The 24144-nt window shown below is 39.5% G+C and overlaps 1 protein-coding gene across 1 annotated transcript in view; it reads left to right on the top strand.

Moving 5' to 3' along the window:
• The first annotated feature begins 5361 nt into the window (after positions 1–5361).
• mad1l1 (mitotic arrest deficient 1 like 1) overlaps positions 5362–24144 on the top strand; it is a 68575-nt gene continuing 49792 nt past the window's right edge. Inside the window, exons 1-11 of the mRNA XM_085409384.1 lie at positions 5362–5488; positions 5973–6117; positions 6219–6359; positions 6434–6613; positions 6710–6834; positions 6951–7032; positions 8049–8179; positions 10001–10115; positions 10871–10932; positions 19303–19389; positions 20145–20289. Of these exons, the coding sequence (XP_085265510.1) occupies positions 5974–6117; positions 6219–6359; positions 6434–6613; positions 6710–6834; positions 6951–7032; positions 8049–8179; positions 10001–10115; positions 10871–10932; positions 19303–19389; positions 20145–20289 (1212 nt within the window). The 5' untranslated portion in view covers positions 5362–5488; position 5973. The remainder of the gene's footprint in view (positions 5489–5972; positions 6118–6218; positions 6360–6433; positions 6614–6709; positions 6835–6950; positions 7033–8048; positions 8180–10000; positions 10116–10870; positions 10933–19302; positions 19390–20144; positions 20290–24144) is intronic.

Here is a 24144-nt window from a genome sequence, read left to right as displayed (position 1 = left end):
TTATTTGTACAAAGACGAGGCTTTACGCCGAGGCAGACCTCTGTGTCCACCAAAAGACCATGCTTTGTAAAATATAAACTGATAAATATAGCAGTGCTGCCCTCTGTTGGAACAACTATGCCAGTAAGGCCCCACAAATCCAAGCACATACAGGTGCTGGGCTAATGGGATACAAAAGTAAATACACTATATCATTTTTGGTCATTTCTAACAAAAGCACAGTAGTGCCATGTAGATCATCACAAGCATATTTATAAACCTGGTTAACTGGTCAATGGTTTGCTCCTTCTAGCCAAATTATTTAGTCTATAAATTAGGCCGAATCTACAAAACCCCCATAATGCAATACTGTGCTTTAATTTTGAGGCATGAAATAGCATGAGTTGCACTGATTCATTGTTTCAGGTCTGTTATTTACCCACTGATTAATTAGGTAAATGTAAAAGAGTAACACATGCAATATTTATCAGCTATTTTCTGGACTGATGATAAGGATGAGGAGGATTACTGCCTTTTAAAAAGTGACTTAGTATATGTGAGGGGGCAAAGTAACCGGGTCATTGCAGCAGATTTCAATGCAAGACACCCTACGAGACCACCCATCTCCCATGCTACAGTTAGCAAACTGCTTGCTAAGTTTCGTGAAACTGGTTCAGTGTTGGATTTGCCAAAATGTGGACGCAAGAAAACTGTCACTAATGAAGAAACATCAGTGGCTGTCCTAGCTTCATTCAGCAAGAGCCCACAGCGTAGCACTCGCCGCATGTCACTGGAGAGTGGCATTAGTCGAACATCCCTTTGGCGGATATTAGCTACTCACAAATAGCACCCTTACAAACTCCAGCTACTGCAGCATCTCAACGAGGATGACCCAGATCCAGGGACGTGCAGAGGGGGGAGGCTAGAGGGGCTTGAGCACCCGCCCCTTTCCTGATGGGTGCCCAAAGTGCCCTTTTGTTGAGGCAACTTTAAAAAAAAAAAAATTATCATTATTATTTTTTAATGTGTGTGTGAGTGCGGAGTCCTGTCTGTGCCCCTCAACAATAATATTTAACTATTAATCATAGTTTTGCTAAATAAAATCTGGCTTGCATCAGTCACATGATCACATTTAACCAATGATCGCCCTTGTCGGCAGAACGCGCTGGTTACGAGCCGGGAACGAGGTCACAAAGAGCACGCGCATTTTTTGCGGTCCGGAGCTGTAGGAGAAACACAAGTTAACTCAGAGACACAGACTGATGCGACAAAACCAGTAAGTAGGTGTACAGCGTACACTGTAGTGTGTAGCACACAGGAGTATTAGCTTATTACGTACACGTTGGTAAGCTGTCTTGTTGCAACTGACGAACTGAAACAAACGAGCGTGCCAGGGACGTGCAGAGAGGTTTAAAGGGGCGGGTGCTCAAAGTTAAAAAGGGGCACATTGAACCATGCTGAATAACAACAACACACATTCATCAAGAATCTAATATGGGAAGGGCAGGGCTGTGTTGATCTGAGACTGTAGACATTAAAAAGTCCACAGGAGAGATGGTAGCTGATTAAACAAGTGTCATGAGATAATAACAAAATGCAAAGATTGGTGACAGCGCTTGGAACCATAAGGCAACAAAAAACTGTGACATAAACTCGGCTCTGCCTGTGAATCACTCTTTGCTTCTCTTCTTCCTTCCTTCCCATCATTTCATATATCACTCTCCACTTGCTGTCTATCTGAGAACAAGGCACAACTTGCTATTGCAATAAACTATAATCTAATTATCCACACCTAACAACTCTTGCACTTAATCTATAATAAAATGATGACAGAAAAATGTTATAGCCCTGCCTTTAGTAGCCTCATACAGCTCCTACTGTTTCCTCCTCATGTCCTTACCAGCCATGTCTGCACAATGTTATATCATGAGTAATAATTTAAAAAAATCTATATACATAAAACACACACATGCACGCACAGTGACATTTTAGACCTTCTTCAGAATACTGTATATACTATGGGCATCCTTACATTATTATTTATTACTAGAGCTACAATAATAAAGCAATGAGGAGGGGGAAGTAATAAATATGAAATAATGTATTTATGATGATTCCATTTGTTTCACTATCCACTCTGTGCAGGGCAAAGCTTATTACATTTTTAAACTGTAGAGATACAATCTTTTGTCTTATTTAAAATATAAATCTAATATAATCTGCTTCTTAATGTATGTTCTTTAAAATACAGCGTGTGTTTTTTAATATATTATAATTATTATTATGTGGACATGCATATTAGATCGTTTTTTAGTAAAATATAATCCCTCCAGAAAGGCAGGAAATGCCCAGAAACTTACTTTAAAACTAAATATGTTCCCTAAAACGGTGACAGAGCTACAGACCCATGACAGCCTTACACAGGTAGCCAACAGCTGTGACCAGCACTACTTGTGCAGTTAATAAAAGGACAGGTAATGTTTGTCGCGCTGTTGCACACACAGCACGCTCGTTTGTTTCAGTTCGTCAGTTGCAACAAGACAGCTTACCAACGTGTACGTAATAAGCTAATACTCCTGTGTGCTACACACTACAGTGTATGCTGTACACCTACTTACTGGGTTTGTCGCATCAGTCTGTGTCTCTGAGTTAACTTGTGTTTCTCCTACAGCTCCGGACCGCAAAAAATGCGCGTGCTCTTTGTGAGCTCGTTCCCGGCTCGTAACCAGCGCGTTCTGCCGTCGAGGGCGATCATTGGTTAAATGTGATCATGTGACTGATGCAAGCCAGATCCTTTTATTTAGCAAAACTATGATTAATAGTTAAATATTATTGTTGAGGGGCACAGACAGGACTCCGCACGCACACACACATAAAAAAAATAATAAATAAATTTAAAAAATTTAAAAGTTGCCTCAACAAAAGGGCACTTTGGGCACTCATCAGGAAAGGGGCGGGTGCTCAAGCCCCTCTAGCCCCCCCCTCTGCACGTCCCTGGAGCGTGCTGTGTGTGCAACAGCGCGACAAACATTACCTGTCCTTTTATTAACTGCACAAGTAGTGCTGGTCACAGCTGCTGGCTACCTGTGTAAGGCTGTCATGGGTCTGTAGCTCTGTCACCGTTTTAGGGAACATATTTAGTTTTAAAGCAAGTTACAGGGCTTTTCCTGCCTTTCTGGAGGGATTAATTACACATAACATATAATGTAATTGCAAGGAGGTATTTCTGTAGTCTGTAGATACTAGATAGTGGAAAAGGGGTGGGATTAAATAAGCTTATGCTTCTTCCTGCTCCTTTTTGAACATGGACGTTATTTGGAGTTGTGGTTGCTCGTTTTCCTTTTGTTTGCTTTGTTCATTTGTCTCTTTTAATTCTTTTTTTATACTTTTTCAACATGTTCAAAATAAAGATTCAATCAATCAATTATATTTCACTAAAAAACGATCTAATATGCACTTCCACATAATTATGCATTATTATAATTATAATATATTAAAAAACACACGCTGTATTTTAAAGAACATACATTAAGAAGCAGATTATATTAGATTTCTATTTTAAATAAGACAAAATTTGGATTTTACAGCAGTAAAATGATTGTATCTCTGCAGTTTAAAAATGTAATAAGCTTTGCCCTGCACAGAGTGGATAGTGAAACAAATGGAATCATCATAAATACATTATTTCATATTTATTACTTCCCCCTCCTCATTGCTTTATTATTGTAGCTCTAGTAATAAATATGTAAGGATTCTGGATCAGCACCATGATGCCCATAGTATATACAGTATTCTGAAGAAGGTGTAAAATGTCACTGTGTGTGCGTGTGTTTGTTTTATTTAGATGGATTTTAAAAAAAAAAATTACTCATGATATAACATTGTCCAGACAAGCCTGGTAAGGACATGAGGAGGAAACAGTAGGAGCTGTATGAGGCTACTAAAGGCAGGGCTATAACATTTTTCTGTCATCATTTTATTATAGATTAAGTGCAAGAGTTGTTAGGTGTGGATAATTAGATTATAGTTTATTGCAATAGCAAGTTGTGCCTTGTTCTCAGATAGACAGCAAGTGGAGAGTGATATATGAAATGATGGAAGGAAGAAGAGAAGCAAAGAGTGAATCACAGGCAGAGCCTAAATTATTTCTCACAGTTTTTTGTTGCCTTATGGTTCCAAGCGCTGTCACCAATCTTTGCATTTTGTTATTATCTCATGACACTTGTTTAATCAGCTACCATCTCTCCTGTGGACTTTTTAATGTCTACAGTCTCAGATCAACACAGCCCTGCCCTCCAGCACTATCAGCAGCAACCCCTCAACAGCAACATTGTACCCATCGGCTACGTTTGCTTTGCCTTGTTGCCCATATTAGATTCTTGATGAATGTGTGTTGTTGTTATTCAGCCTGGTTCAATGTGCCCCTTTTTAACTTTGAGCACCCGCCCCTCTCTGCACGGCCCTGCCCAGATCGGCGCACAGAATTTGCAGAATGGGCAAAACAAAAATTGGAACAGGACCCTCAGTTCATGCAGAAGATTTTGTTCAGTGATGAGGCAAACTTTTATGTGAATGGTGACGTTAACCAACAAAACCACCGCTATTGGTCTGACACTAACCCACATTGGATGGATCCCTCCAAGTCTGTTGGACCAACAAAAGTGATGGTTTGGTGTGGTATATGGGGTCCAACGATAGTGGGTCCATTCTTCATCAATGGAAACCTCAAGGCCACTGGATATTTGAAATTGCTACATGATGATGTGTTTCCCTCTTTATGCACTGAAGCTGGCACGTTCCCTGAGTTTTTCCAGCAAGATTGATCAGACTGATCCAAAACCCTGCCGCCAGATAAGAATGCTTCATGAAATTATTCCTACCAATCTCTGTAAAACTGCAAAATAACTTTTGTTTATGTGATAGCTGAATCACGCTAGTCCCAAACATATTACACAGTGTATAGTATACATATTTATTAATGCAATTTGCGCTAAGATTATTATTAAACCTGGGTTATATGGTAAAGTGGAGGTGGTTGACCTCTAAGGGTAGGAGTGGTATGACAGAGGTTGTGCAAATGGTAAAATTCTGTCTAATACCAATTGTAAGAAAACAGCTCTACCTGAATAGTGCCGGAGTTACCAGGCTTTTCCAAGCGTCATTGTATTTATTATTAGAAAACCAGAAATCAGAGGGGGGAAAAAACAAACTAACAAAGAAACGTTGAATCAAACTGATAACAGTGCACGATTTATTCGTTTTTCCTATTAAAACCAATGACTGTAGAAAACCTTTCTACAGTCATTGATTAAAACCAAAACAAACAAAAAAGTTTGCTTTTGATACTCGCGATATGTTACCAAATCTCGCGATACTACGTACATCCCATTCGAGCTAAACTGGAGGGATTTCTGTAGTATTGAGCGAGCAGCTAACACGTTAGCAACACTGAGATAATCTATTTGCAAATAACTCGCTCCTTAAAAAAGGAAACCAAGCCGGCTCAGAGGTGAGGACGTATTCTTACAAGCGACGCCCATTTGTTAGCTACTTAAACGTAGCTTAGAGAGAATAGCTGTAGAAAACAGTCATGGTAAACTGAACTCTTGTGTAGCCTGTGGTGATACAGGAGTGAAGCAGTTTATACCGTTCTTAACAAACCAGTGAATACCTTCTTGAGATAATTCTTGATAATTGTCAAATATGGCAACTAACGTAAACATTAGCTTTTGGTTAAGCTACTAAAGTTGGTTTCGTGTTTGTGCAGCTGAGCAAAGAAGCTAATGCCACTTTTATCTTACTTCACACTTTTACGTAGTTAATGCTAGGAACCTGTCTGCATATAACATTAACGTGTTAACACTTTTATCGTAAAGTTATAAAGCATGAAAATGGTGCACTTTAGAATTGCTTAGCTAAACTTTACATGGCCGTAGTGTAGTCTTTTTTTTACTCGTACTGTGAGCCTTTCGTTTGTGTGCTGCATCTTCCAGGATGGATTTAGAAGACGACACGACCATTTTAACAACCCTGAAGTCCTTCAATTCCTTCATCAGCCGCCCCGAACATCCACAGCGGCTGTCAGAACACTCAGCAGGGAGTGGAATCCTGCAGAGTCAGTACAAGCGCAGCATGGAGGTACATACAGAAACTGTTTGCATCAACAGGGGGGCAAAAAAGCTGAACAAAAATAGCACCAGCATTCAGCCTCCGCACTTACTAGCATATCCTTCTTTTAGCTTTTAGAAGCAGCAGAGAGGGTTCACTCCAAGAATCGCTACCTGCAGTTGGACCAGGAAAAGAAACAGATGGAGCTGAGTCACAAACGGGCTCGTTTTGAACTGGAGAAGGCAGCCTCAGACAGCGCACGAGACTTGGAGGTACATGCCATACATACTCCTTTAATACCACATGACCAAGGCATCAGATAGCTCACCACCTTGTTATGTTGCAGCATGAGGTGGATCGGAACCAGGAGCTTTTGGGACAAATAAAGAAGCTGGAGGAGAGAGCGGAAGAGGTGAATAAGAAGCTAACAGAGCAGAAGGAAGCAAATGATGCTCTCCAGAAGAACCTGGAGGGTCTAAACAAGACACTGGAGGAAAGAGATGATAAGCTTGGCACAGCTAACCAGGTGCACGCATGCTTGTAGATTTGCACGCACAGTTATTTTGCCAGTCTGGTAGTGCCTCTTATCTTATACTGGATTACCTCTGTTATCTGTTTGCAGACCATCAGCTCTTTGAAGGATGAGATCAGAGAGCTCAGGCAGAAGATTCAAAACCAAGACTCAAAAATGTCTGCTCAAACGCTCGAAAACCAGGAGTTACAGGAAAAGCTAGATTTGCAACAAAGGTACACACACAAACAAGGACTGACACTTTGCTCTTTTTCATGCTAATAAATATTGAGCTGTACTGCTTAATATAAATGCTGACCATGCAGTTTTCTTTGATTGCTGTTATGATCAGGAAGTATCAGGAAGTCTCTCAACTTTGCCAAAGTCTCCAAGCTGCGCAGTCCTCATGCTCTGATCACATAATCAAGATTAAGGTACGAAATGCTGTCGCTTCTATTGGGCTCCTTATGGTTTCACTTCAGAGTTTAAATGGTGTACGGATTTGTCTGTAGTTCAGAACATTCCAGTGTCCACAGTTCATGGAGAGAAACTAGTTGAAATAGTTAAACATAGCAGTTTGTACGTCTTTGCACTGATGTAGACGGTGTGGTTACACAGTGTTATGTAGCTCACTCTACAGCGAATGTAAACCTACTAAATATGATTACGATTTAGACGTATAACCAATGCATGTGCAGTATATCAGTTCAATTTTCTACATATCAGCTTTTTTGTTCAAACTACCTTTCTCCTTCAAATTGCATAAAATGAGTTTAAATGTATTTTTTCCCCTCATAACATAAACTTATCGAACATACCATTTTGCCTTCAGAACAGCCTTAATTTTCAGAGCATAGATTCAACAAGGTGTTGGAAACATGCCTCACAGATTTTGGTTCATATTGACATGATGGCATTACACAGTTGCTGCAGATTTGTCTGTCTGTTGGACTGAGATCTGGGGACTGTGGAGTACAGTGAGTTCACTGTCATGTTCAAGAAACCAGTTTGAGGTGATTTGGAGTCTTGTGACATGTCACGTGATCTTGCCGGAAGCAGCCATCAGAAGTTGGGTACACTGTGTTCATAAAGAGATGGACATGGTCAGCTACAATCGTCAGGTAGGGTGTAGGTTTAAATGATGCTTAGTTGGTACTAAAGCCCTTTTTCCATTAGTACCCACTCTGATCAGCTCGACATCGATCAGGCAACAATTTTTACTAATCTTCTGTTGTCCACTTTTGGACAATAAAAGATTGCTGAGTCGTTGCCACATGATTGGTGGTTAGATATTTACATTAATACAGGTGTGTGTGTGTGTGTGTGTGTGTGTGTGTGTGTGTGTGTGTGTGTGTGTTTGCTTGTTTGTTACAGGTATTTGTTTCCATAAAGTGTGTCATTAATCTGAAAACTGTATTACTGGTGAATTTCTCACTTTCTAATTTGGCAGGAGTTGGAAAGGCGGCTTGTGTTCCAGGAGCAGGACTTTGCCATTGTGAAGACTGTAAAGTCAGAGGTGGCCAGAGTTCCAGATCTGGAAAAGGAGCTGAAGCGCCTCAGAGATGATAATGCCTACCTCAGGTTAAATACATTTTTGAAGTTTCCTTAACATGTAAACTCTTTACACTGTAGTGGAGGGACCTTTCAATCCACAAGTTTCACACACACATATACCACAAGCTCTCTTTTCTTTAACAAGTGTTTTTGGTATTTGTAATATGTGTTTGTGCCTGTGTTGTCTCTAAAACCTTACACTATATGTTTAGGTTGATTCTGTTTGTACCACGTAGTTTGGATGCTATCGGGCATTAATGAGCATACAAGCATTTTGAAAGATTAAGTTGGATAACAGAAGATCCATTTGTCAAGTAACAGCCAAACAGCTTGTCAGACTAAGTGGAGAAATTTAGCAGTTGGTGTGTTTATCCACTTATCCTTTCTGTTGTATTACAGAAATCTCAATTTAAAGCATGAAACTCTTCATACTTTCTCAAGATAACAGATTAAGAATTTTGCTGAAGATACCATAACTGTAACTAGGAATGTTCCTTATTCATAAGTCGATTAAATGGGAGGGGAAAAAAAGACTGACCCTTCTAAAAGTACTCAGACAATCAAGTTGCATTTTAAATGCTGCTGAAATTTGTGACACTTTGTGCTGTGCATACACATTCACATTAGCTTGCAAAGTGTGCCAGTGTTTTGCAGCCATCTGTCCTTACAGATAAACCTTTACACACTTATGCAGAAAGCAGTATTTTCTGGTCGAGTGTTTGTGTGTGTGTGTAACTGTCCTAAACAGGAACAAAGCTAATTAGCCAATTATTTTATTTTTTTTAAATAATTTTTATTTGTTTATTTTTATTTTTTTAAGTGGAATGTTATATCAGTAGTGTGGGGAGGGTGTGTGTGGTGGGGGACATGCTCCTCACACTCTCCCCATCTCTCATAAAAAATCAGTAAGGAAAGCAAGGAAGGGATGTGCATAATGGAATGGGTCATCACACTAAGATTACTCTGGCCAGACGTAAATGGAATACTGCAGAGCTGCACTGCACTCCTTGTTTACATGTTCTGAGACAGAGGGTGACTGGGGGGCAAGGGGCTGCCATTTACTGAGAAATCCTGCTTAACATCTCAGGGCCAACAGTCAACTGGCATACATGAATGTAATCTCAATAAGTACTTGTTCATATTACTGAGTATTTCTGGTGCTGGATAGCAAGAGGAGCAAGTATTGCAGGTTTAGTCTGGGAAATGTGACTGAAAAGAAAGACCAGGTGGATCAATCAGCATTTTGTCTGATCTTCCAAGGCGAGTCCATTGTCTGGTCTCCGATGGTTGGGAAGTCCTCAAACTGTGGGGAGATTCTTGTTTCACATTGCCTGAAACAATAGAAGGAAAATTCTTCTTTTATCTCCTAATCAGTCTCTGTTGTCTGGACCGAGCTCTTTTCCCTTATTCTTTCCTCCTCTGCAACCTTTGCATTTCCCCCCCCCCCCTAATTTCTACCGGCTTGTGTCAGCATAATCAGCTCCCTGGTGTAAACAATGTGAGCTGGGCAAAAATAGTGTTGTTGATTGAAGTGGGAAATAACATGGCCAAAACATATCAGACGTTTCTCAAGTAGAGTTCACAGAAAAGTCACCCTAATCCAACAAGTGTGACTAAAGTAAAGAAAACTTGAAAACTAGTGAGAGCAATGTATTATAGCTATAATGCACAGTTGGTACATTGTTACGTGCATTTGTCGTCAGTCACTGTAATCTTAATATATTTGAAAACTGTTTTCAAAATTGCATCCGAGTGTGACTGTAGCCAGGGATTGAAAGTTTCTCCATGTCTTGCATTAGACACTGAGCTATCAGTTTAATTTACCTTTTTTGTCTCTGTTCTGTCCAGGGAGAGCAGAGAAAATTGCAGCCTGTTGAAAGAGGAGGTGGAGGGTCTGCGGAAGAAGCTGGAGAGGATGGAGAAAACCAAAGAAGAGCTGATCAACATGGAACTGGAAAAAGAGGTAAAGGTGTGGGCAGTTAGAAATATATAAATATTAAGAGAATTAAGGAATAAGCAAAGCTTCAATGAGACATTTTTAGATAGATCAATGACTCTGGCTGCATCCTCGTGAAGGTTTTTGTGACTCCCTGTCCTCTATGTTTGTTTTTGCAAACTTTGAAGTTTAACTTTTAGAATTTACTATCAAATATATTTTTTAATTAATAATCTAAGCTTAGAATGTCCTCCAAAAAGCCCTATACACACTGGGAGCAGTTCGTAGTGATATGGTGGCAACAGACCATAGAAAACAACTACAGGTGAAAAAAGTGCTGCTGAAGTGGGCGGGACTTGCGATAAACTATTCTCAGCTTCACGTGAGCAACTGAGGTGGCTACCAATGAGAGTGAAGAATACAGTTGATTAACATATAAGCTGGTAGCAAATATGGGAATGTCCACTAGCATTCAGTGTCAGCTTCAAGCTGATGCTTGACAAAAGACTGACTTCCTGTGTGTAGGCAACTTGAGTAAACATTTCAGTCATTACTTTTTAAAAAGCTATTGTCAGAGATAATTGGTGAATTATAAAATATGTACAATAATAAGAGAAGAAAATAATGTATTTATACTGCTGTGGGATGTAAAGATGCCATATTTGCAAGACTTCATACTGCATAAAAGTATTCTTTTTCTTCTGCTGTTGACTGTATTATATCAGCATCAACTTTTCCTGTACTCAAAAACAGTTATTTGCTTTGGTGTCATTAAAACTTAGAGGCTCACAGAGAAGCTCCACGCCTGGGAGAACCTTGGGCAATCTACTGGACTCAACATAAGGTCAGACACTATTTCAAAGTGTGTACGTTTGAATCACAAAGAAAAATATTTAAATAGACATTTGTGTATTTCTTTCTTTTTCTTTTTTCTTTTTTTTCCTGTTTTTAATCATGTATAAAGTGCCACTAGGTGGAGCTGTGGTCACTCCATACAAATGTGCCTCATCATTGTGGATTGAGTCCACCATTGTGTATAGATGTCTGTTTGGTACCTGCTTGTGAGTGCACCAAATGAGTCTCAATGCATTCACTCAAAGCTGGTAATGAGAGAATGATTGCATGTTTCCTCGTGAGCAATGAAGCTGATCTGACACATAAACACTGCAGACCTGCCGATGGCATGCATGCACGCACACATGCGCACCGTGTTTTTCTTTCTTTTGTGATTAACGTTGACTGTGAGGTAAACACAGCGCTTAATGAAAAGTGTGTGAGGATGTGTGTGGTTTTTTTTTTTTTTTTTAAAGTGTGGGAGGAAAAAGTAAAAACTGCGATCTAATAAACTATGAAATTAAGTGAAATCAATATTTCCGTAAGGCTTAATTTTAGTCATATGTAATTTGTTATGTAACATTTTGAATCCTTAAAAAGTGAGATATTTAAAGTAAATTGTTGTAATTTTCTTCCTCAAAATCCACTGGATAAGGGGAATCTCATAGTTCTGTTATTGGCTTCATGTGTGATGCTGATGTAAAAGTGCAAAATATTAATGTTGCACACATGTTTAGCTCCTGATGATCAAAATAGCATCACAGTCACCTTTAGAAACTCCTTAAAGCTGTTATTCTGGTGTTTAATAAAAGCCCGAAATAAAATGTCAATGCGGTCAAGATGTTATTTTCTTGTCACAGTGTGTGCGACGTAGAGGCAGGTGGAAGTAAGTGTGTTTCATTCAGCAATTTGTTCACCTTTACTGCACTCGGTGCATCAGTGCTGTGCGAAAATTACTATTGATGTGGATTTGTGCATAAGTGGGATATTGTGATTGCCTTGTAGGCTATTAAACAGTCATTATTTCAGCATTTTACTGCTTGGAGTCTTGTCAGGTATATAATTGTCAAAGTTTTTATGAAGAAGTTTAAGAATCACAAAGTAAGTGAAAGTGAATTGGATATATGTCATATTCTTTTTGCGGTTAAGAATGATCAGGAGCTTTCAGAAGAAAGAATTGATGGCACTGCAGTGACAGAATAATGATCATATCTCAGGGCCGTCACTAATGTAACAGTGCCTGAATTAATGCTGACATGAAGTCGAAGATGCTTGTTTAGGGCGGTTGTTGTTCTGTCATTAAATATGAAATGGCTCATAAGGGCTGCTGTGCTTTGACACTAAAGTTTGGATTTTCATTGTTGATTTTTCTATGGTTTGTTTTGTCATCTTGCGTTACTTAAAGCTAAATATAATTTATATTTATACATGATAAACATTTTCTCTCACAAGATATATCAGGATATGAAGAGTATGTAGCTGAGTTGCGACTGAGGATTGAATAAATGTAATTTACTGTACTTGAAGAGTTGACCTCCATCACCCTGAGATTTAATTCTTACCAACAATGTTGGTCTTTTGCCAGGAAGAAATAACTTAAAGGGAAAAGAGAAAACTCCTAAGAACAATAAATGTGTTGAGAAGTAGACGCAAGCCTTAAAGCTGCAGCCTGGATTTGCTAGCAGCTGGCTGGTTGCTAGAAGTTATTTTCTTTCCTTCTGTTATGTGAGATGATAACATTGTGCTTGGTTATGTGCGTGCCAGTGGGGATGACAATTGAAAATAAAATTGGAAGAAATAGAAGATGAAAATATCTTTATGCCTCCACGCTGGCGACAGCTGGGGCTGGAGGCATTTAAGTTTTGGATTTGTCCGTCGCTTTCTTTACATGATATTGCTCGAAAGTTTCACTTTGACTGGAGGATGAAGTGATTAGAATTTTGTGTGTTTAAAGTTCAAGACTTGATTTGGCCCTAATTCAAGAATCTCTAAATATCTGGAAAATGACATATATGATAAAAATGATCAGATAATGACATTTTTACACCAAAAGGTCACATGTTCTCATCGCTGTGAGATCATAATGTGCCACAAAATCACTTTTCTGACAACAATTCAACAGGAAATTGTGATCGTCTAGTCATATCTAGTTGGATACTGAATTCGTGCAACTTGACTGGTTGCTGGAAGTGCTTCTGGTCTTGCCATTGAAGGAGAGCTGAATGATTAAAATACATTGAAAGGTCTTCCAGAAAATGTTTTCCCCCCCTTATTATTGAAACTTTCACAAGCTACAGAAAGAACTGCAGCTATTTTGTGCATGTAAGTCACAGACTGGTTTTTGTGTGATAGATGGTGTATTAAATTGATTTAACTACTTCATGGTAGTGTTTGTGTGTATGCTGAATCTTGATGCCACATTGAAGGCCATACAAACTTGATGCTGTTCCCTGTGGATTAAGACTTTCTTTTAGCTCGTATGTGTCCATGATCCACCAGTGAAACAAGTTTAGTTGGAATGCTACCCAGTGTTCATAAATTGCTGGATTTTTATGCTAAATATTACTCGCAATTAAATAAAACCAATAAGAGTTTTGATAACTTTGTGCAATTTCTGGAGAAATTACAGTACAACTCCTGTACACTGTTTCACTTTACGTTGTTGTTGTTGTTGTTGTTGTTGTTGTTGGTTTAGATGGGCTAAACATGTGTACAGATCCATTTCAGGAATACATAATCATACTGAAAGAGAGAGAAGTTCATCAAGTACATCAAAATCGGCCAGTTGATTCCATCTACGCTGGTTATAGAGGAGTTAAAATTAGCATGGTGATACTGTTCTATGTGCCAACAAGCTAAATTTCATGCATGAAAGGTTTGGGGATTGTCATCACCCAGCAAAGAGGGGGACCGACTTTATATAACTCAAGAACGACACAGCGTAAGATTTTCAAATTAATACCATGGGTGCGTTTACTACAAATCTTGTATGAGTTCTGGAGTGAATTTTGTCGAGGTCAGAGGTCAAGTTTCCAAACACAGAAAGTCAGTGTTCTCAGTTATTTATATTTATTATGATTTTAGCATTTCTTACTCCCAGTTCTTACTTAACAATTGGAAAGCAAATGGCTATGGTGAATAAAATCACTAAGGCTCATTCGCATCTATCCAGTGGGACAAATTGGACTATTTGCTACTATAGCTATGTTTGATATCTGGGCTTTGGACTAAATTTTACTTTTGGCCACGTTTCCCGATTCACTTATGTGCGTTTTGTAAGCAAGACTCGCTAATCTGACAGTTCATTTTGTAGACCAGGTTACACCCCAGTTGTTCACAACATTGCACCCAATAATATGCAACCATCACGTTATTTGCAACAGCATCCAAGATGACTGACTCATGACCTGCAAAACAAAACAAACAAAAGGCAGAGGACAGAGAAATATCTGCTTGTGTGAGTTCAGGAAAAGGCTCATCCCTCTGTGCTCAGGGCAATGTTGAATTATCTACTTGGGATACCAAGGCCATTCCAGCTTATAATTCACAAAGTCATATTTTAGTCATGAGTTTATTTCCATACCTGAAGTCACGCCTAGATAAATGTTAAGTGGTACAACCCACTTTCCTAGAAAAAGTTCCACATAACGGCTGAACATAACCCCCACACAGTGTCTCGCTTACAGATTATGCCTTTATTAAATGATGAAGTTTCAGTCTGACTGCCTTTCACCAGGTGCAAAGGGAACGTCTATGTATGGATATGTTATGTATATACTCGCATGTACATGTATAATAGTTGTGATAACCATGAAGTGATATCCAACTTGCATGGATATCACTTCAAAAATTGTTAACTATAGCTGCAATACCAAAAGGGATGATTAACATATCCCATAAATGATTAATATAGCAGAAATATGACAAAAAAAGACATCAAATGGATAATTAAAATTGTGTGTGTGTGTGGACATTACTTTTGTACCTGATAAATGTTGATTAGACTCAAACATTGTAATTTATGTTTTAAGGTAGACAATGTGCAGGAGTTACATTCAGTTATAACTAGAGCTGGGCGATATGAGACTTTTTCATATCACGATATGTTTTTTTCATTTCAGGCGATAACGATATCTATCACGATATAAGCCAAATAACTATATTTGTAAGATTTAAATGTGCCGTTGCTCACAAGTAAAATGTGAAATAATCAGCAGCTTGTTTTTATTTAAATATTTATTTCCCATAATAAGTTCAACAGGGTAGATGTACTTAAGGAACATGAGACTTTTTCAGATAAATAAAGGCAAATATTGCAAACTACACAAAAGGCAGCCGCTAAAGCGTTTAAGTTTCAAAATAGAACAAACGAAACAGACTAAATTGTCAATTCCACTTAGAAACAAAATATTAATTCTAAAAATAAATCTTAGTTTGTTTTACAGAAGAACAGACAAAACTGACTAACCTTTGTCAATATCAAAGAAACTGAGAACTAAAAGGAAATTCTCAATCTCTCCTTGTTGTATAGCTTAGCTTTTCAAACAGTTTTAACAGTTACTTTAGTCTGACAAAAGCCGAATGACGAATTAGCGCTTCCAGTCAGAGACTGAGGCTACGTCCACACGTACACGGGTATTTTTGAAAACAGAGATTTTCTGTTTTCGTTTTAAAAAATAATCCCGTCCACACATAAAGGCAGAAATGAAGGAAAACGCTGCTATGAACATGCCAAAGCAGCAGGTGGCGCTAGATTCCTAACCGTGCAGAAATGTTGGCCAATCAGAAGTCTAGAAGCCTCGGTGGGAAAAAGTAAACAAAGCTGGGGCATAGAAGCAGAACCGAGTCGTATGTGTGGAGGGACAGTAACTGTGTGTATATGTAAGCATTTAAACACTGCAGAGAGTAGAATTAACAGTAACAGTATTGTAGAAATTCATTTCACCGAAACAATAACGTGGCGCACAGTGTGACGCATGCACCAGTTTATTGTATTTCCAGACTTGCTTTCGGCACAATTTACAGTGCACGCTACTCTGTTTTTGTCAGACTTGAAATAGCCGAAATACCTTCACACTACGGAACTTCTACGGCTCTTCCGTTCGACAATCTCTCCGGCGTTGGAACCATCATCTGTTTTCTCTTCGGTCACGCTCGGTTGATTTTTCTAGTCGGCACACTCATTTCCTCCATTACCCGCTGGCTGTTTCCCAAACAAACACACGTGCGGCTTGGCACTTGTGCTGTATGTAACAAGTCACGCGACGTGACGCTGCGGCTGTGATTGGTTCGGCTCTGCGCTGCTTAATTTGGATTGGCTGACCTTTTTTTTTTTTTTTTTTTTTAAGAGGACAAGAGCGGCGAGGTCTATCGCGATAGCTTAATTTCTCTATCGAGTAAAAGTTATATCGCGATACATATCGTTATCGTTCTATCGCCCAGCTCTAGTTATAACAGTTCAATTGTGAAAATGTGCTCAGCATTAAAGGTCCCTTGAGATGAGACCGTTTCGCATGCCTTGTACAATAATGCATTCCATCATGGACGCTTGCTTTTGAATTGTGTGCTGATAACAAGGAAGATACTGTATCTCCTCTTTGGCCTGAAGGCATTCAGGATTTGCAAAAGAATTTCAGATTTGAGTTCAGACCATGGAAAATGAGTTTACCATGGTCTGAATAAAGCAGCTAGTTTATTCATATAATAAGCACTATAGCTAGCGTTTGGGGATGCAGTAATCACCGATCACTTACAGTGGTTGTCATAAGCGCCATTCAATCATTTTGCGCTGCTTAACCATGTCTGAGTTGTGAGGTCAGCAGTCCAAGCAAACATGCCCAGACCTCCTTCTCCCTGCCCACTTCCAGCTCTTCTCTGGTGTCATCCAAGCCAGGTGAGAGATATAATCTCTCCAATATGTCCTGGGTCTGCATCCTCTTTGCAGGACATTCCCAAAATACTTCACCTAGAAGGCGCCCACGAGGCGTCCTTATCAACCACATCACCTGGCTCCTTTCAATGTAGAGGAGAAGCAGCTGTACTCTGAAACCCTCAGAATGAAAAGGCTCGCATCCTATCTTCAAGAGTCAGTGTTGCTTCAATTGGTACAAATCTATGCATTTATTACTAACCATCATTACACAGTGTAATATCAGTTAACGCTGCTCCATGAGATTAAAAGAGTAAGAAACTAAAAACTTAGATGGGAGGTGATGTCAGTTTATTAGATCTCCCAGAATTGACAGTATTTGTCTTCAGACATGGGTAGTTTGCAAAGGATGGTCAAATGCAGTTTTTTCTTAACATCTCTCCAACAGTAAGTAATGATAATTTTTCATTAGAAACAAGTTCTAGCATAGGCCACCTAAATCTCACAACTGCAGTAACAGAGGCAACGTTAGCACGCTACCGTATATGTTTTTTTTTGTTTGTTTGTTTTTCTTAAATGGACTTAATGCAGTAGTATGAATCAGGTGCTGAGTGGATAATCCAGCACCAGCTTCATATGTAAAATATATAAAACAACACACACAGTACCTGTGGATGAGAGACGAGATGACTGCTCGAGGCTGTGACTTATTTGTGTTCACATCATGACCTTGAAAAAAAGATTAATTCTTTCTCTGGCTCCTGTTCCAGCAGCTGTAATGTTGCTGAGGTCAATATGAACACGTGAGTATAAATTTGGTGTGGTGGTGAGCAATGTTGCCTCACAGCAAAGAGATCTTGGATTCAGATCCCCTTCGGCCAGCTGGGCCCTTCTGTGTGCAGCGTGCATGTTCTCCCTGTGCCTTCCCCTCTGGGCTCTGGCTTCCTCCCATAGTCCAAAGACGTGCATGTTAGGTTAATTGGTGATTCTAAATTGAGCATAGTTGTGAATGGTTGACTGTCTCTCAGTGCTAGTCCTGTGACAGAGTGGCAACATGCCCAGGGTGCACACGAGTCTTGTCCCTCAACAGCCGGGACCCTAACATGGATAAGCGGAAGAAAATGGATATGCGTGTGTATGTGAATGTGTATGCAGGTAGTCTTTGTGTTATTTTCATCATACTTACATTTAAGACATTATAGGCTCTAAATGATCGTTGTCATTGCCTCCAGTTTTCATGTACATTTTATATTTGTCTGAAGTTTTTTGGGCTTGAAATGCTGTTTGTAATAAATCCTCACCATCCAGTTTTCACATGGAATACTCTTGTCTGCCTTGAAGTTGATGTGTACTCACAGTAGGGAATCCGTAGTGCGTCAAAGCACATTTGACCCCCAAAGTCCATTATGTTTAACTAGTGTGACCGTTTCAGTTAAGCACATCAAGCCTTGGCCCACTTTTTAGGAGGTGAGCCCAGGCACGGTTCAGTTGGACTCATACAGGGTACACGTTGTAGTGTAATCACTAACCGTGTAACACTTCCTCACTAACACCCTCTCTCGTGAAAATCACCGTGCTAACTAATTAACAAATCTATAAGGTACGTGAGGACAACGTGTTATTGCTTAAAAAAAAAAGGTTACAATTAAAGCACATAAAATCATGAACCTCATTTGTTGTGCAAGAATGCGTTTCAAAAGCAAGTGTCTGCCTGAAAGAGGGAGAGAGAGTAAGCAGGGGATAAGATGCTGAGAAACTGAAGTGTACTCTGGCCCCGGATCGTTAAGTGTTAGCGCAGGCCAGCAGGCGAGGGGAGAGGGCGGACAGTCAAGCTTGGGCATGGTACAAAGCAATTGTGTGAGTACACCCTTAATCTGCCTGCTCAGCCTTTTCTGTTCATATCCCTAATTTGTCAGTAGATTGCCTAATCATGGCACACAAGCCCAGGTTAGGTCTCTTGGTGCTAGTATGTGAAACATGTAAAGCAGATTGATTTCATCGAGGAAAAGCAACTAGCCTTCATCTGTTGATATTTCCAGGTTTGTTGGTTGAATTGCTTAACCTGGTAATTTTCAGTTGCTCTGAAGAGTAAGCTACATCCTCTGAAAGTCTCTAGTTTTGCACTAAAAGTGCTGTGGAGCTAAATTGCCCAATCTTAAACCCATTTCACAAGAGGTGAGATGTTGGCTTTTAAACACATATGTGGCACATGCATTGCTGCCTTTTCACCGTCTGTTTTGTAACCCGTCAGTCTCTTCCACCGAGTGAGTTTGTTTTGTAGAGCAGTGACCAGTATTTACCCCACTGTCCTCCTCTCATCTCCCCCCCTGCTCCTCGTGTCATTTTATTTCTGAGCTCCCTACTGACCGGCAAACAAAAGACTGTGGCAGTGCCGTCGTGTTCATCTATTCTGCCCTTTCTGCTTTCTCAGTCGTATCAATTTTTCATTGCGGGAGTAAGTGTATGTACACATCTGTATGCTAACTGTTCTGTGCTGTGTCTTGTCTGTAGGAAACCCGAGGATCTGTCCAGGGAGGTGATTCAGATCCAGCAGAGAGAAATTGCTCTGAAAGAGCAGAACTACACACTCAACAGCCGGTAATACACACACACACTCGCTCGCACACAAAATCCCTTTCTCTCTCTTCAGACCTATTTCTCTCATTCTGTCTGCTTGCATGCCTCTCTTCCCCTCATGTATCTATTAGAGCATATCTCTGAGAAGTCCTTAATTGTCACAAAGTTAATTAAACTGGTCCTGATTCTGATAGCACTCCTGACAGTAACCACTGGTGTGTGAGTGTGTGTACGTGTGCGAGAGAAGGAATTCACTAATTAAACTTGTCCTGTTTAGACAGCGGTGATGTCTATAGGGAGGGCCGCACACGCGTGCTCTGGTATATTCGTGCTGCAACTCAGTCCAGCTAAGAAAGCTTTCATTAGCTAACAAGCGTTCCTCTTCTGCTGAGCGTATTGGGCTCATTATGAAGTATTAGAAACAGCAGAATGGGAGAGTCGTGGGAGGGGATGGTGATGGGAGCTTGCGGTGTAATTATTGCCCTTCGGCGTAATTATTGTCCTATTGATCAGACCTGGCACAAATCTCTGCTGAAAATAATTTCTGGACCCTTGTCTGGGATTTTTTGGTGTCAGTCAGGTAAGTCGTCTGTGAGTCTTATTATAAATTGACTATAAATTGCCTTTCTCAAATTGTCAGACTGTTCTGCATTAATCAACCTCTTTCCTTCTTTCTCTCCCCTCTCTCTCCCCTGTTATTAACAAACACACACATACGTACGAACGCGCACACATAAAAATTGCTTCCCACCAATTCATTTATTCTGCTCTGTCAGTGTGAGGAGTGTGGAGCGTTCACAGTCTGAGCTTCGTGCAGAGCTGACCCAGCAGCACAGCAAGACTCTGGAGGAGCAAAAGAAGAGAGAGGCACAGGACGCTCTTGTCCGTCGACTGCAGAAGCGGGTGCTGCTGTTAACCAAGGTACCTGGCGATCAGCCACGCACTCTCAAACACAGAGAAGTATTCATGCCTTCAAACATGACCTTTCAAACATCACCCAATGCGGTAATTTGACTCTAAACACTCAGTGAACACAGTAGCCAGGTAGACTTGCAAGGCCAGCATTGAATTCTTAATCTCGCCTTTACGCCTCTGTCCTGCTAATTGGCCACCGGGTGTCACATGACTCCTCCATCTGTCTGTCTTGCTCCCCCCCTTGCTCTGCAGTTCTTGAGAAGACCTCCCTGTAATATTGATTTCTTGATGTGTGTAATTCCCGACGTTATCATGCTTAGTCTCTCACCACACAAATCACACACATGCACACACCACCACCATAACTAGGCAGGATTGAAGGGGTGCTAACATTATAGCTCGGTGAAAGAATTTTTTTGCATCAAGTTTTCACAAAAGCGAAATAAGTAATTGTTATTTCCCAGCCAGTCACAGCCTATTTAGAAAAAAAAATCCATTATAGTTGGTGTTAAGTTCTGAGCTTTTAAACGTGAACTGTTTAAGCTGTTTATTTATTCAGGCGCAGTCGCAGAACAATTTGTTTTCAACAATGCAAATATGCCGAACACTCGAATTACCTTAATGATTGTAGTGAAGTATATTAATGACGTGACTTCAACCATATCTCCAACTGCCCAAGTTTATTTTTATTCATAATTTTTTCTTTATTATGTTTTTTTTTTAAAATAATTTTTCTATGGCTTGTAATGTAGCCAGCAACCACTGATGTTATTCAGTTTCCTTCTTTCTTTCTCCTTTTTTTTAAGCTTAATTTTAAGGTTTAAGGCATTTTATATACTTTAATGACAAACAACTGAAAATGCCTTTTTTACTCAAATGGTTTTTAGTTTTTGAACTTTACTGAAAATTGAAAGGATCTTTTTGCTCACCTACAATTAGGGTATGCGTCATATAGCCTGAAGTCTGCATTGCAAAAACAATGTGAATGGTCTTTCATTTATGTATTCAATACTTTTAAAATGAAAAATAATAGCTCATTGAGTTTTGATTCAGGGAAGAATACAAGCTATCTGAGGAATATGAAGAATATCTGAGCAGTTGTTTTTAAGTTTTTATAAAGGGAAAAAAAAGATTAATCAGAGCATGTTTATCCACTTTTGAACTTTCCTCCAGGTGTCTTAGATGGATTTGAAATGTCACCCTGCCCAACTAAGAAATAAAACTCAAGAGAAGCAGCAGGTCCTCCTATTTGTGTATGTGGAACCAACAAAGTGACTGACAAAATAACTAAATTGTTATTCGGTTTTGATTGTCGTCAGTAGTTTGTATATTGATCAGCTAACCAGTTCATCAAGTAAATGTTTGACCTTTGAAGAATTCTTTGGAGAAGAGAAGAGAACTGGTTAATTAACTAATTACCCCACAAACCCTTGAGGTTCTTCTACTCTTTACTATGAAATGCAACATTTTGTCTTTGCCACAAGGCGGCATCTCCTTTAAGCCACCATTGGTCTGGTTACTTCTTTTACCTTCACATACTTTAGTGGGACAGACTTCGTGACCCATTAGAGGCATGGCCAGAGCTTCACGCACTGGATAAAACAGTTGACACAAAAGCAATTTCAAAAAAAAAAAAAAAAAAGATGATGAAAACAGTAATGATAGTTTTATCATTCTGTCCACCCATTCCCTGTTTGTTTGTGTGTTTTTAAATTGAGAGTTTTTATCAGAGAAGAGGTGACAGATTTTGATTAAGATTGAGTGAATTTCTTGGCACATTAATGGAGAGTAAACAGCCAAAGGGCCTGCTGGTTAGTACTGGGAGTGAACACATGCACATTGACCTCTAAACGTACTCATGTGTGCCTTTTTTGTATTTACTTCTGTTCATTCTGTCTTCCTATTTATCTTCTTTTCTCCTCTAAAGAGAATCTTGTAGGATGTATGAAGTCAATGGTTGTGTGTCAATGCTTGGCAAACTAAACTGCTGTAATGCATTTGACGGACTCATTTCTTAGCAGACTATCTTGATTTTGATCTGACTGGTTAGTTTTGCCATGGTTTGTTTGCAGGTAGTAACCAGTATGCTATTGTACAAGGATTATTATTGCTGCCCACTGTTGGGATTTGGGCAAAATTTGGGGTTAGGGTTATGGTCACAGGCGAGGGTTAAGATGCGTCCACACGCACGTCACTTTGAAGCTGGTTCCCTAGGTGACCCTCTAATGTGTTACGTAGCAGGTCATATGCCAATCAACGGTATCCTTCACTCTTATTTGTAGTTGCTTCAGCCGCCGTCTGGAAGTTGAGAAACGTTTTTCTTCCACCTCATTCTCTTCCTCTTCTTCTCAACTGGACTGGAGTCAGTCACATCCATAAACACTCATTTATTCTCGATATTGTCACAGTGCTCATTGTCAGCAGATTTGACATGCGACCCTCTTGTCTCTGGACAGCTGACAACAAGTCAGCTAATCAACAGCTGGTTATAAGCTAGCATTATGCCAGCTAATCTTCGGCTAAAAAAATCACACTTTCCTTCTGGTAAACAGTTTGATTACATTACACAGTGTACTTTAAAACTTATGACATTTATTGCCGTGTTACATTAGCAGCTTTCAAGTGATGAAATGTGTTACACAAGTGTAAAGTCAGTTTGACTGGGTCAAAGCATCTCCATAATGGCTGGTCTTATGGGATGTTCCTGGTATGAAGTGGCCCACACAAAGGTCACAGAGTTCAGGATTCTGTCTCTGCCTTTTAATATGTAATTTCTGCTGCAGTGTCAGTGGCCACTCTAGAACAGATTTCATGTATTTGCACCTCCTGATTCACAGAGTCAGCCATTAGTGACTTCTCACAGAAATTTTGCTACGTAATGTTTGGTTCTTAACTTGATTATCATAAAATGCCACCTGCTTTGCTTTATAGTGCACAGTGTACACTGACAGAGTCAGGAGGGGAGGAGTTGCATCATATGAACAGTGCTGACTGACAGTTCACTTCTAAGATAGCAAAGTGAACTGACAGCTGACCTCAGAGCATTGTGCTTTTCCTTTCTCTCACAAGTATTCTTGACTGGAGTGGTTACAGGTCTCACAAAAATGTAGACGATGATTACCAATTATTATGAAGTGTTATTTAGATTAGCTTGTGTATTAAATTACTATAAATTAACAACGTTAACCTTTTGTCTTCTCTAAACTATGGGACAGTCAATAGTCTTTTACAATTTATATTATATTGTGGCGGACCACCAGGTGGCTCCACTCACACCCAAGTTGAACGGAAGTGTTGGGGTGGAGATTTTGGCGCTCAATATATATGTGAAGTTCTGAGAGTCAGTTAATAAAGTTGGAGTGAGACACAGAGACCTCTCCTGTCGTTATTACATACCTCCACAATATATTATATTATATTATTGTATCTATATATTATACCGTTATAATTTTGAACATTTAATACCTGTTTTTGAGTGATTTCATTTATATCTAATCCTATTATTATTGCCTTTTTGATCCTCTATACAATGATCGTGCATTTATTAGGTTCCATTCACACACCACAACAGGCCATTGCAGTTTATTTTCTCTTTGCTTATGACTTCAATTTCTTATATGAACAATAAATGTAAAAATCTCTTTTTATATGGATTTTTTTTTTGGGACTCCATGAGATTCCTGTGACAGTGAAATATAAAATGAACCACTCAGACATGAAGCACACAGACCGACAACTTTGATAGCTATTTGGAAACTATGTCAGTCCTGTTGACGCTTTAAAAGAAATATTTTTCCTGTTGAAGAGAAGCAGGTATGCCTCTGACTCCATTACAGAGGACAAAACGTTTACTATTCAGCA

The sequence above is a fragment of the Rhamphochromis longiceps genome, linkage group LG6 (assembly GCF_057381845.1).
Source record: "Rhamphochromis longiceps isolate RC_006_pf linkage group LG6, R_longiceps_female_GT1.1, whole genome shotgun sequence".
Classification (NCBI taxonomy): Eukaryota; Metazoa; Chordata; class Actinopteri; order Cichliformes; family Cichlidae; genus Rhamphochromis; species Rhamphochromis longiceps.
This window is presented reverse-complemented; position numbering and strand designations above follow the sequence as displayed.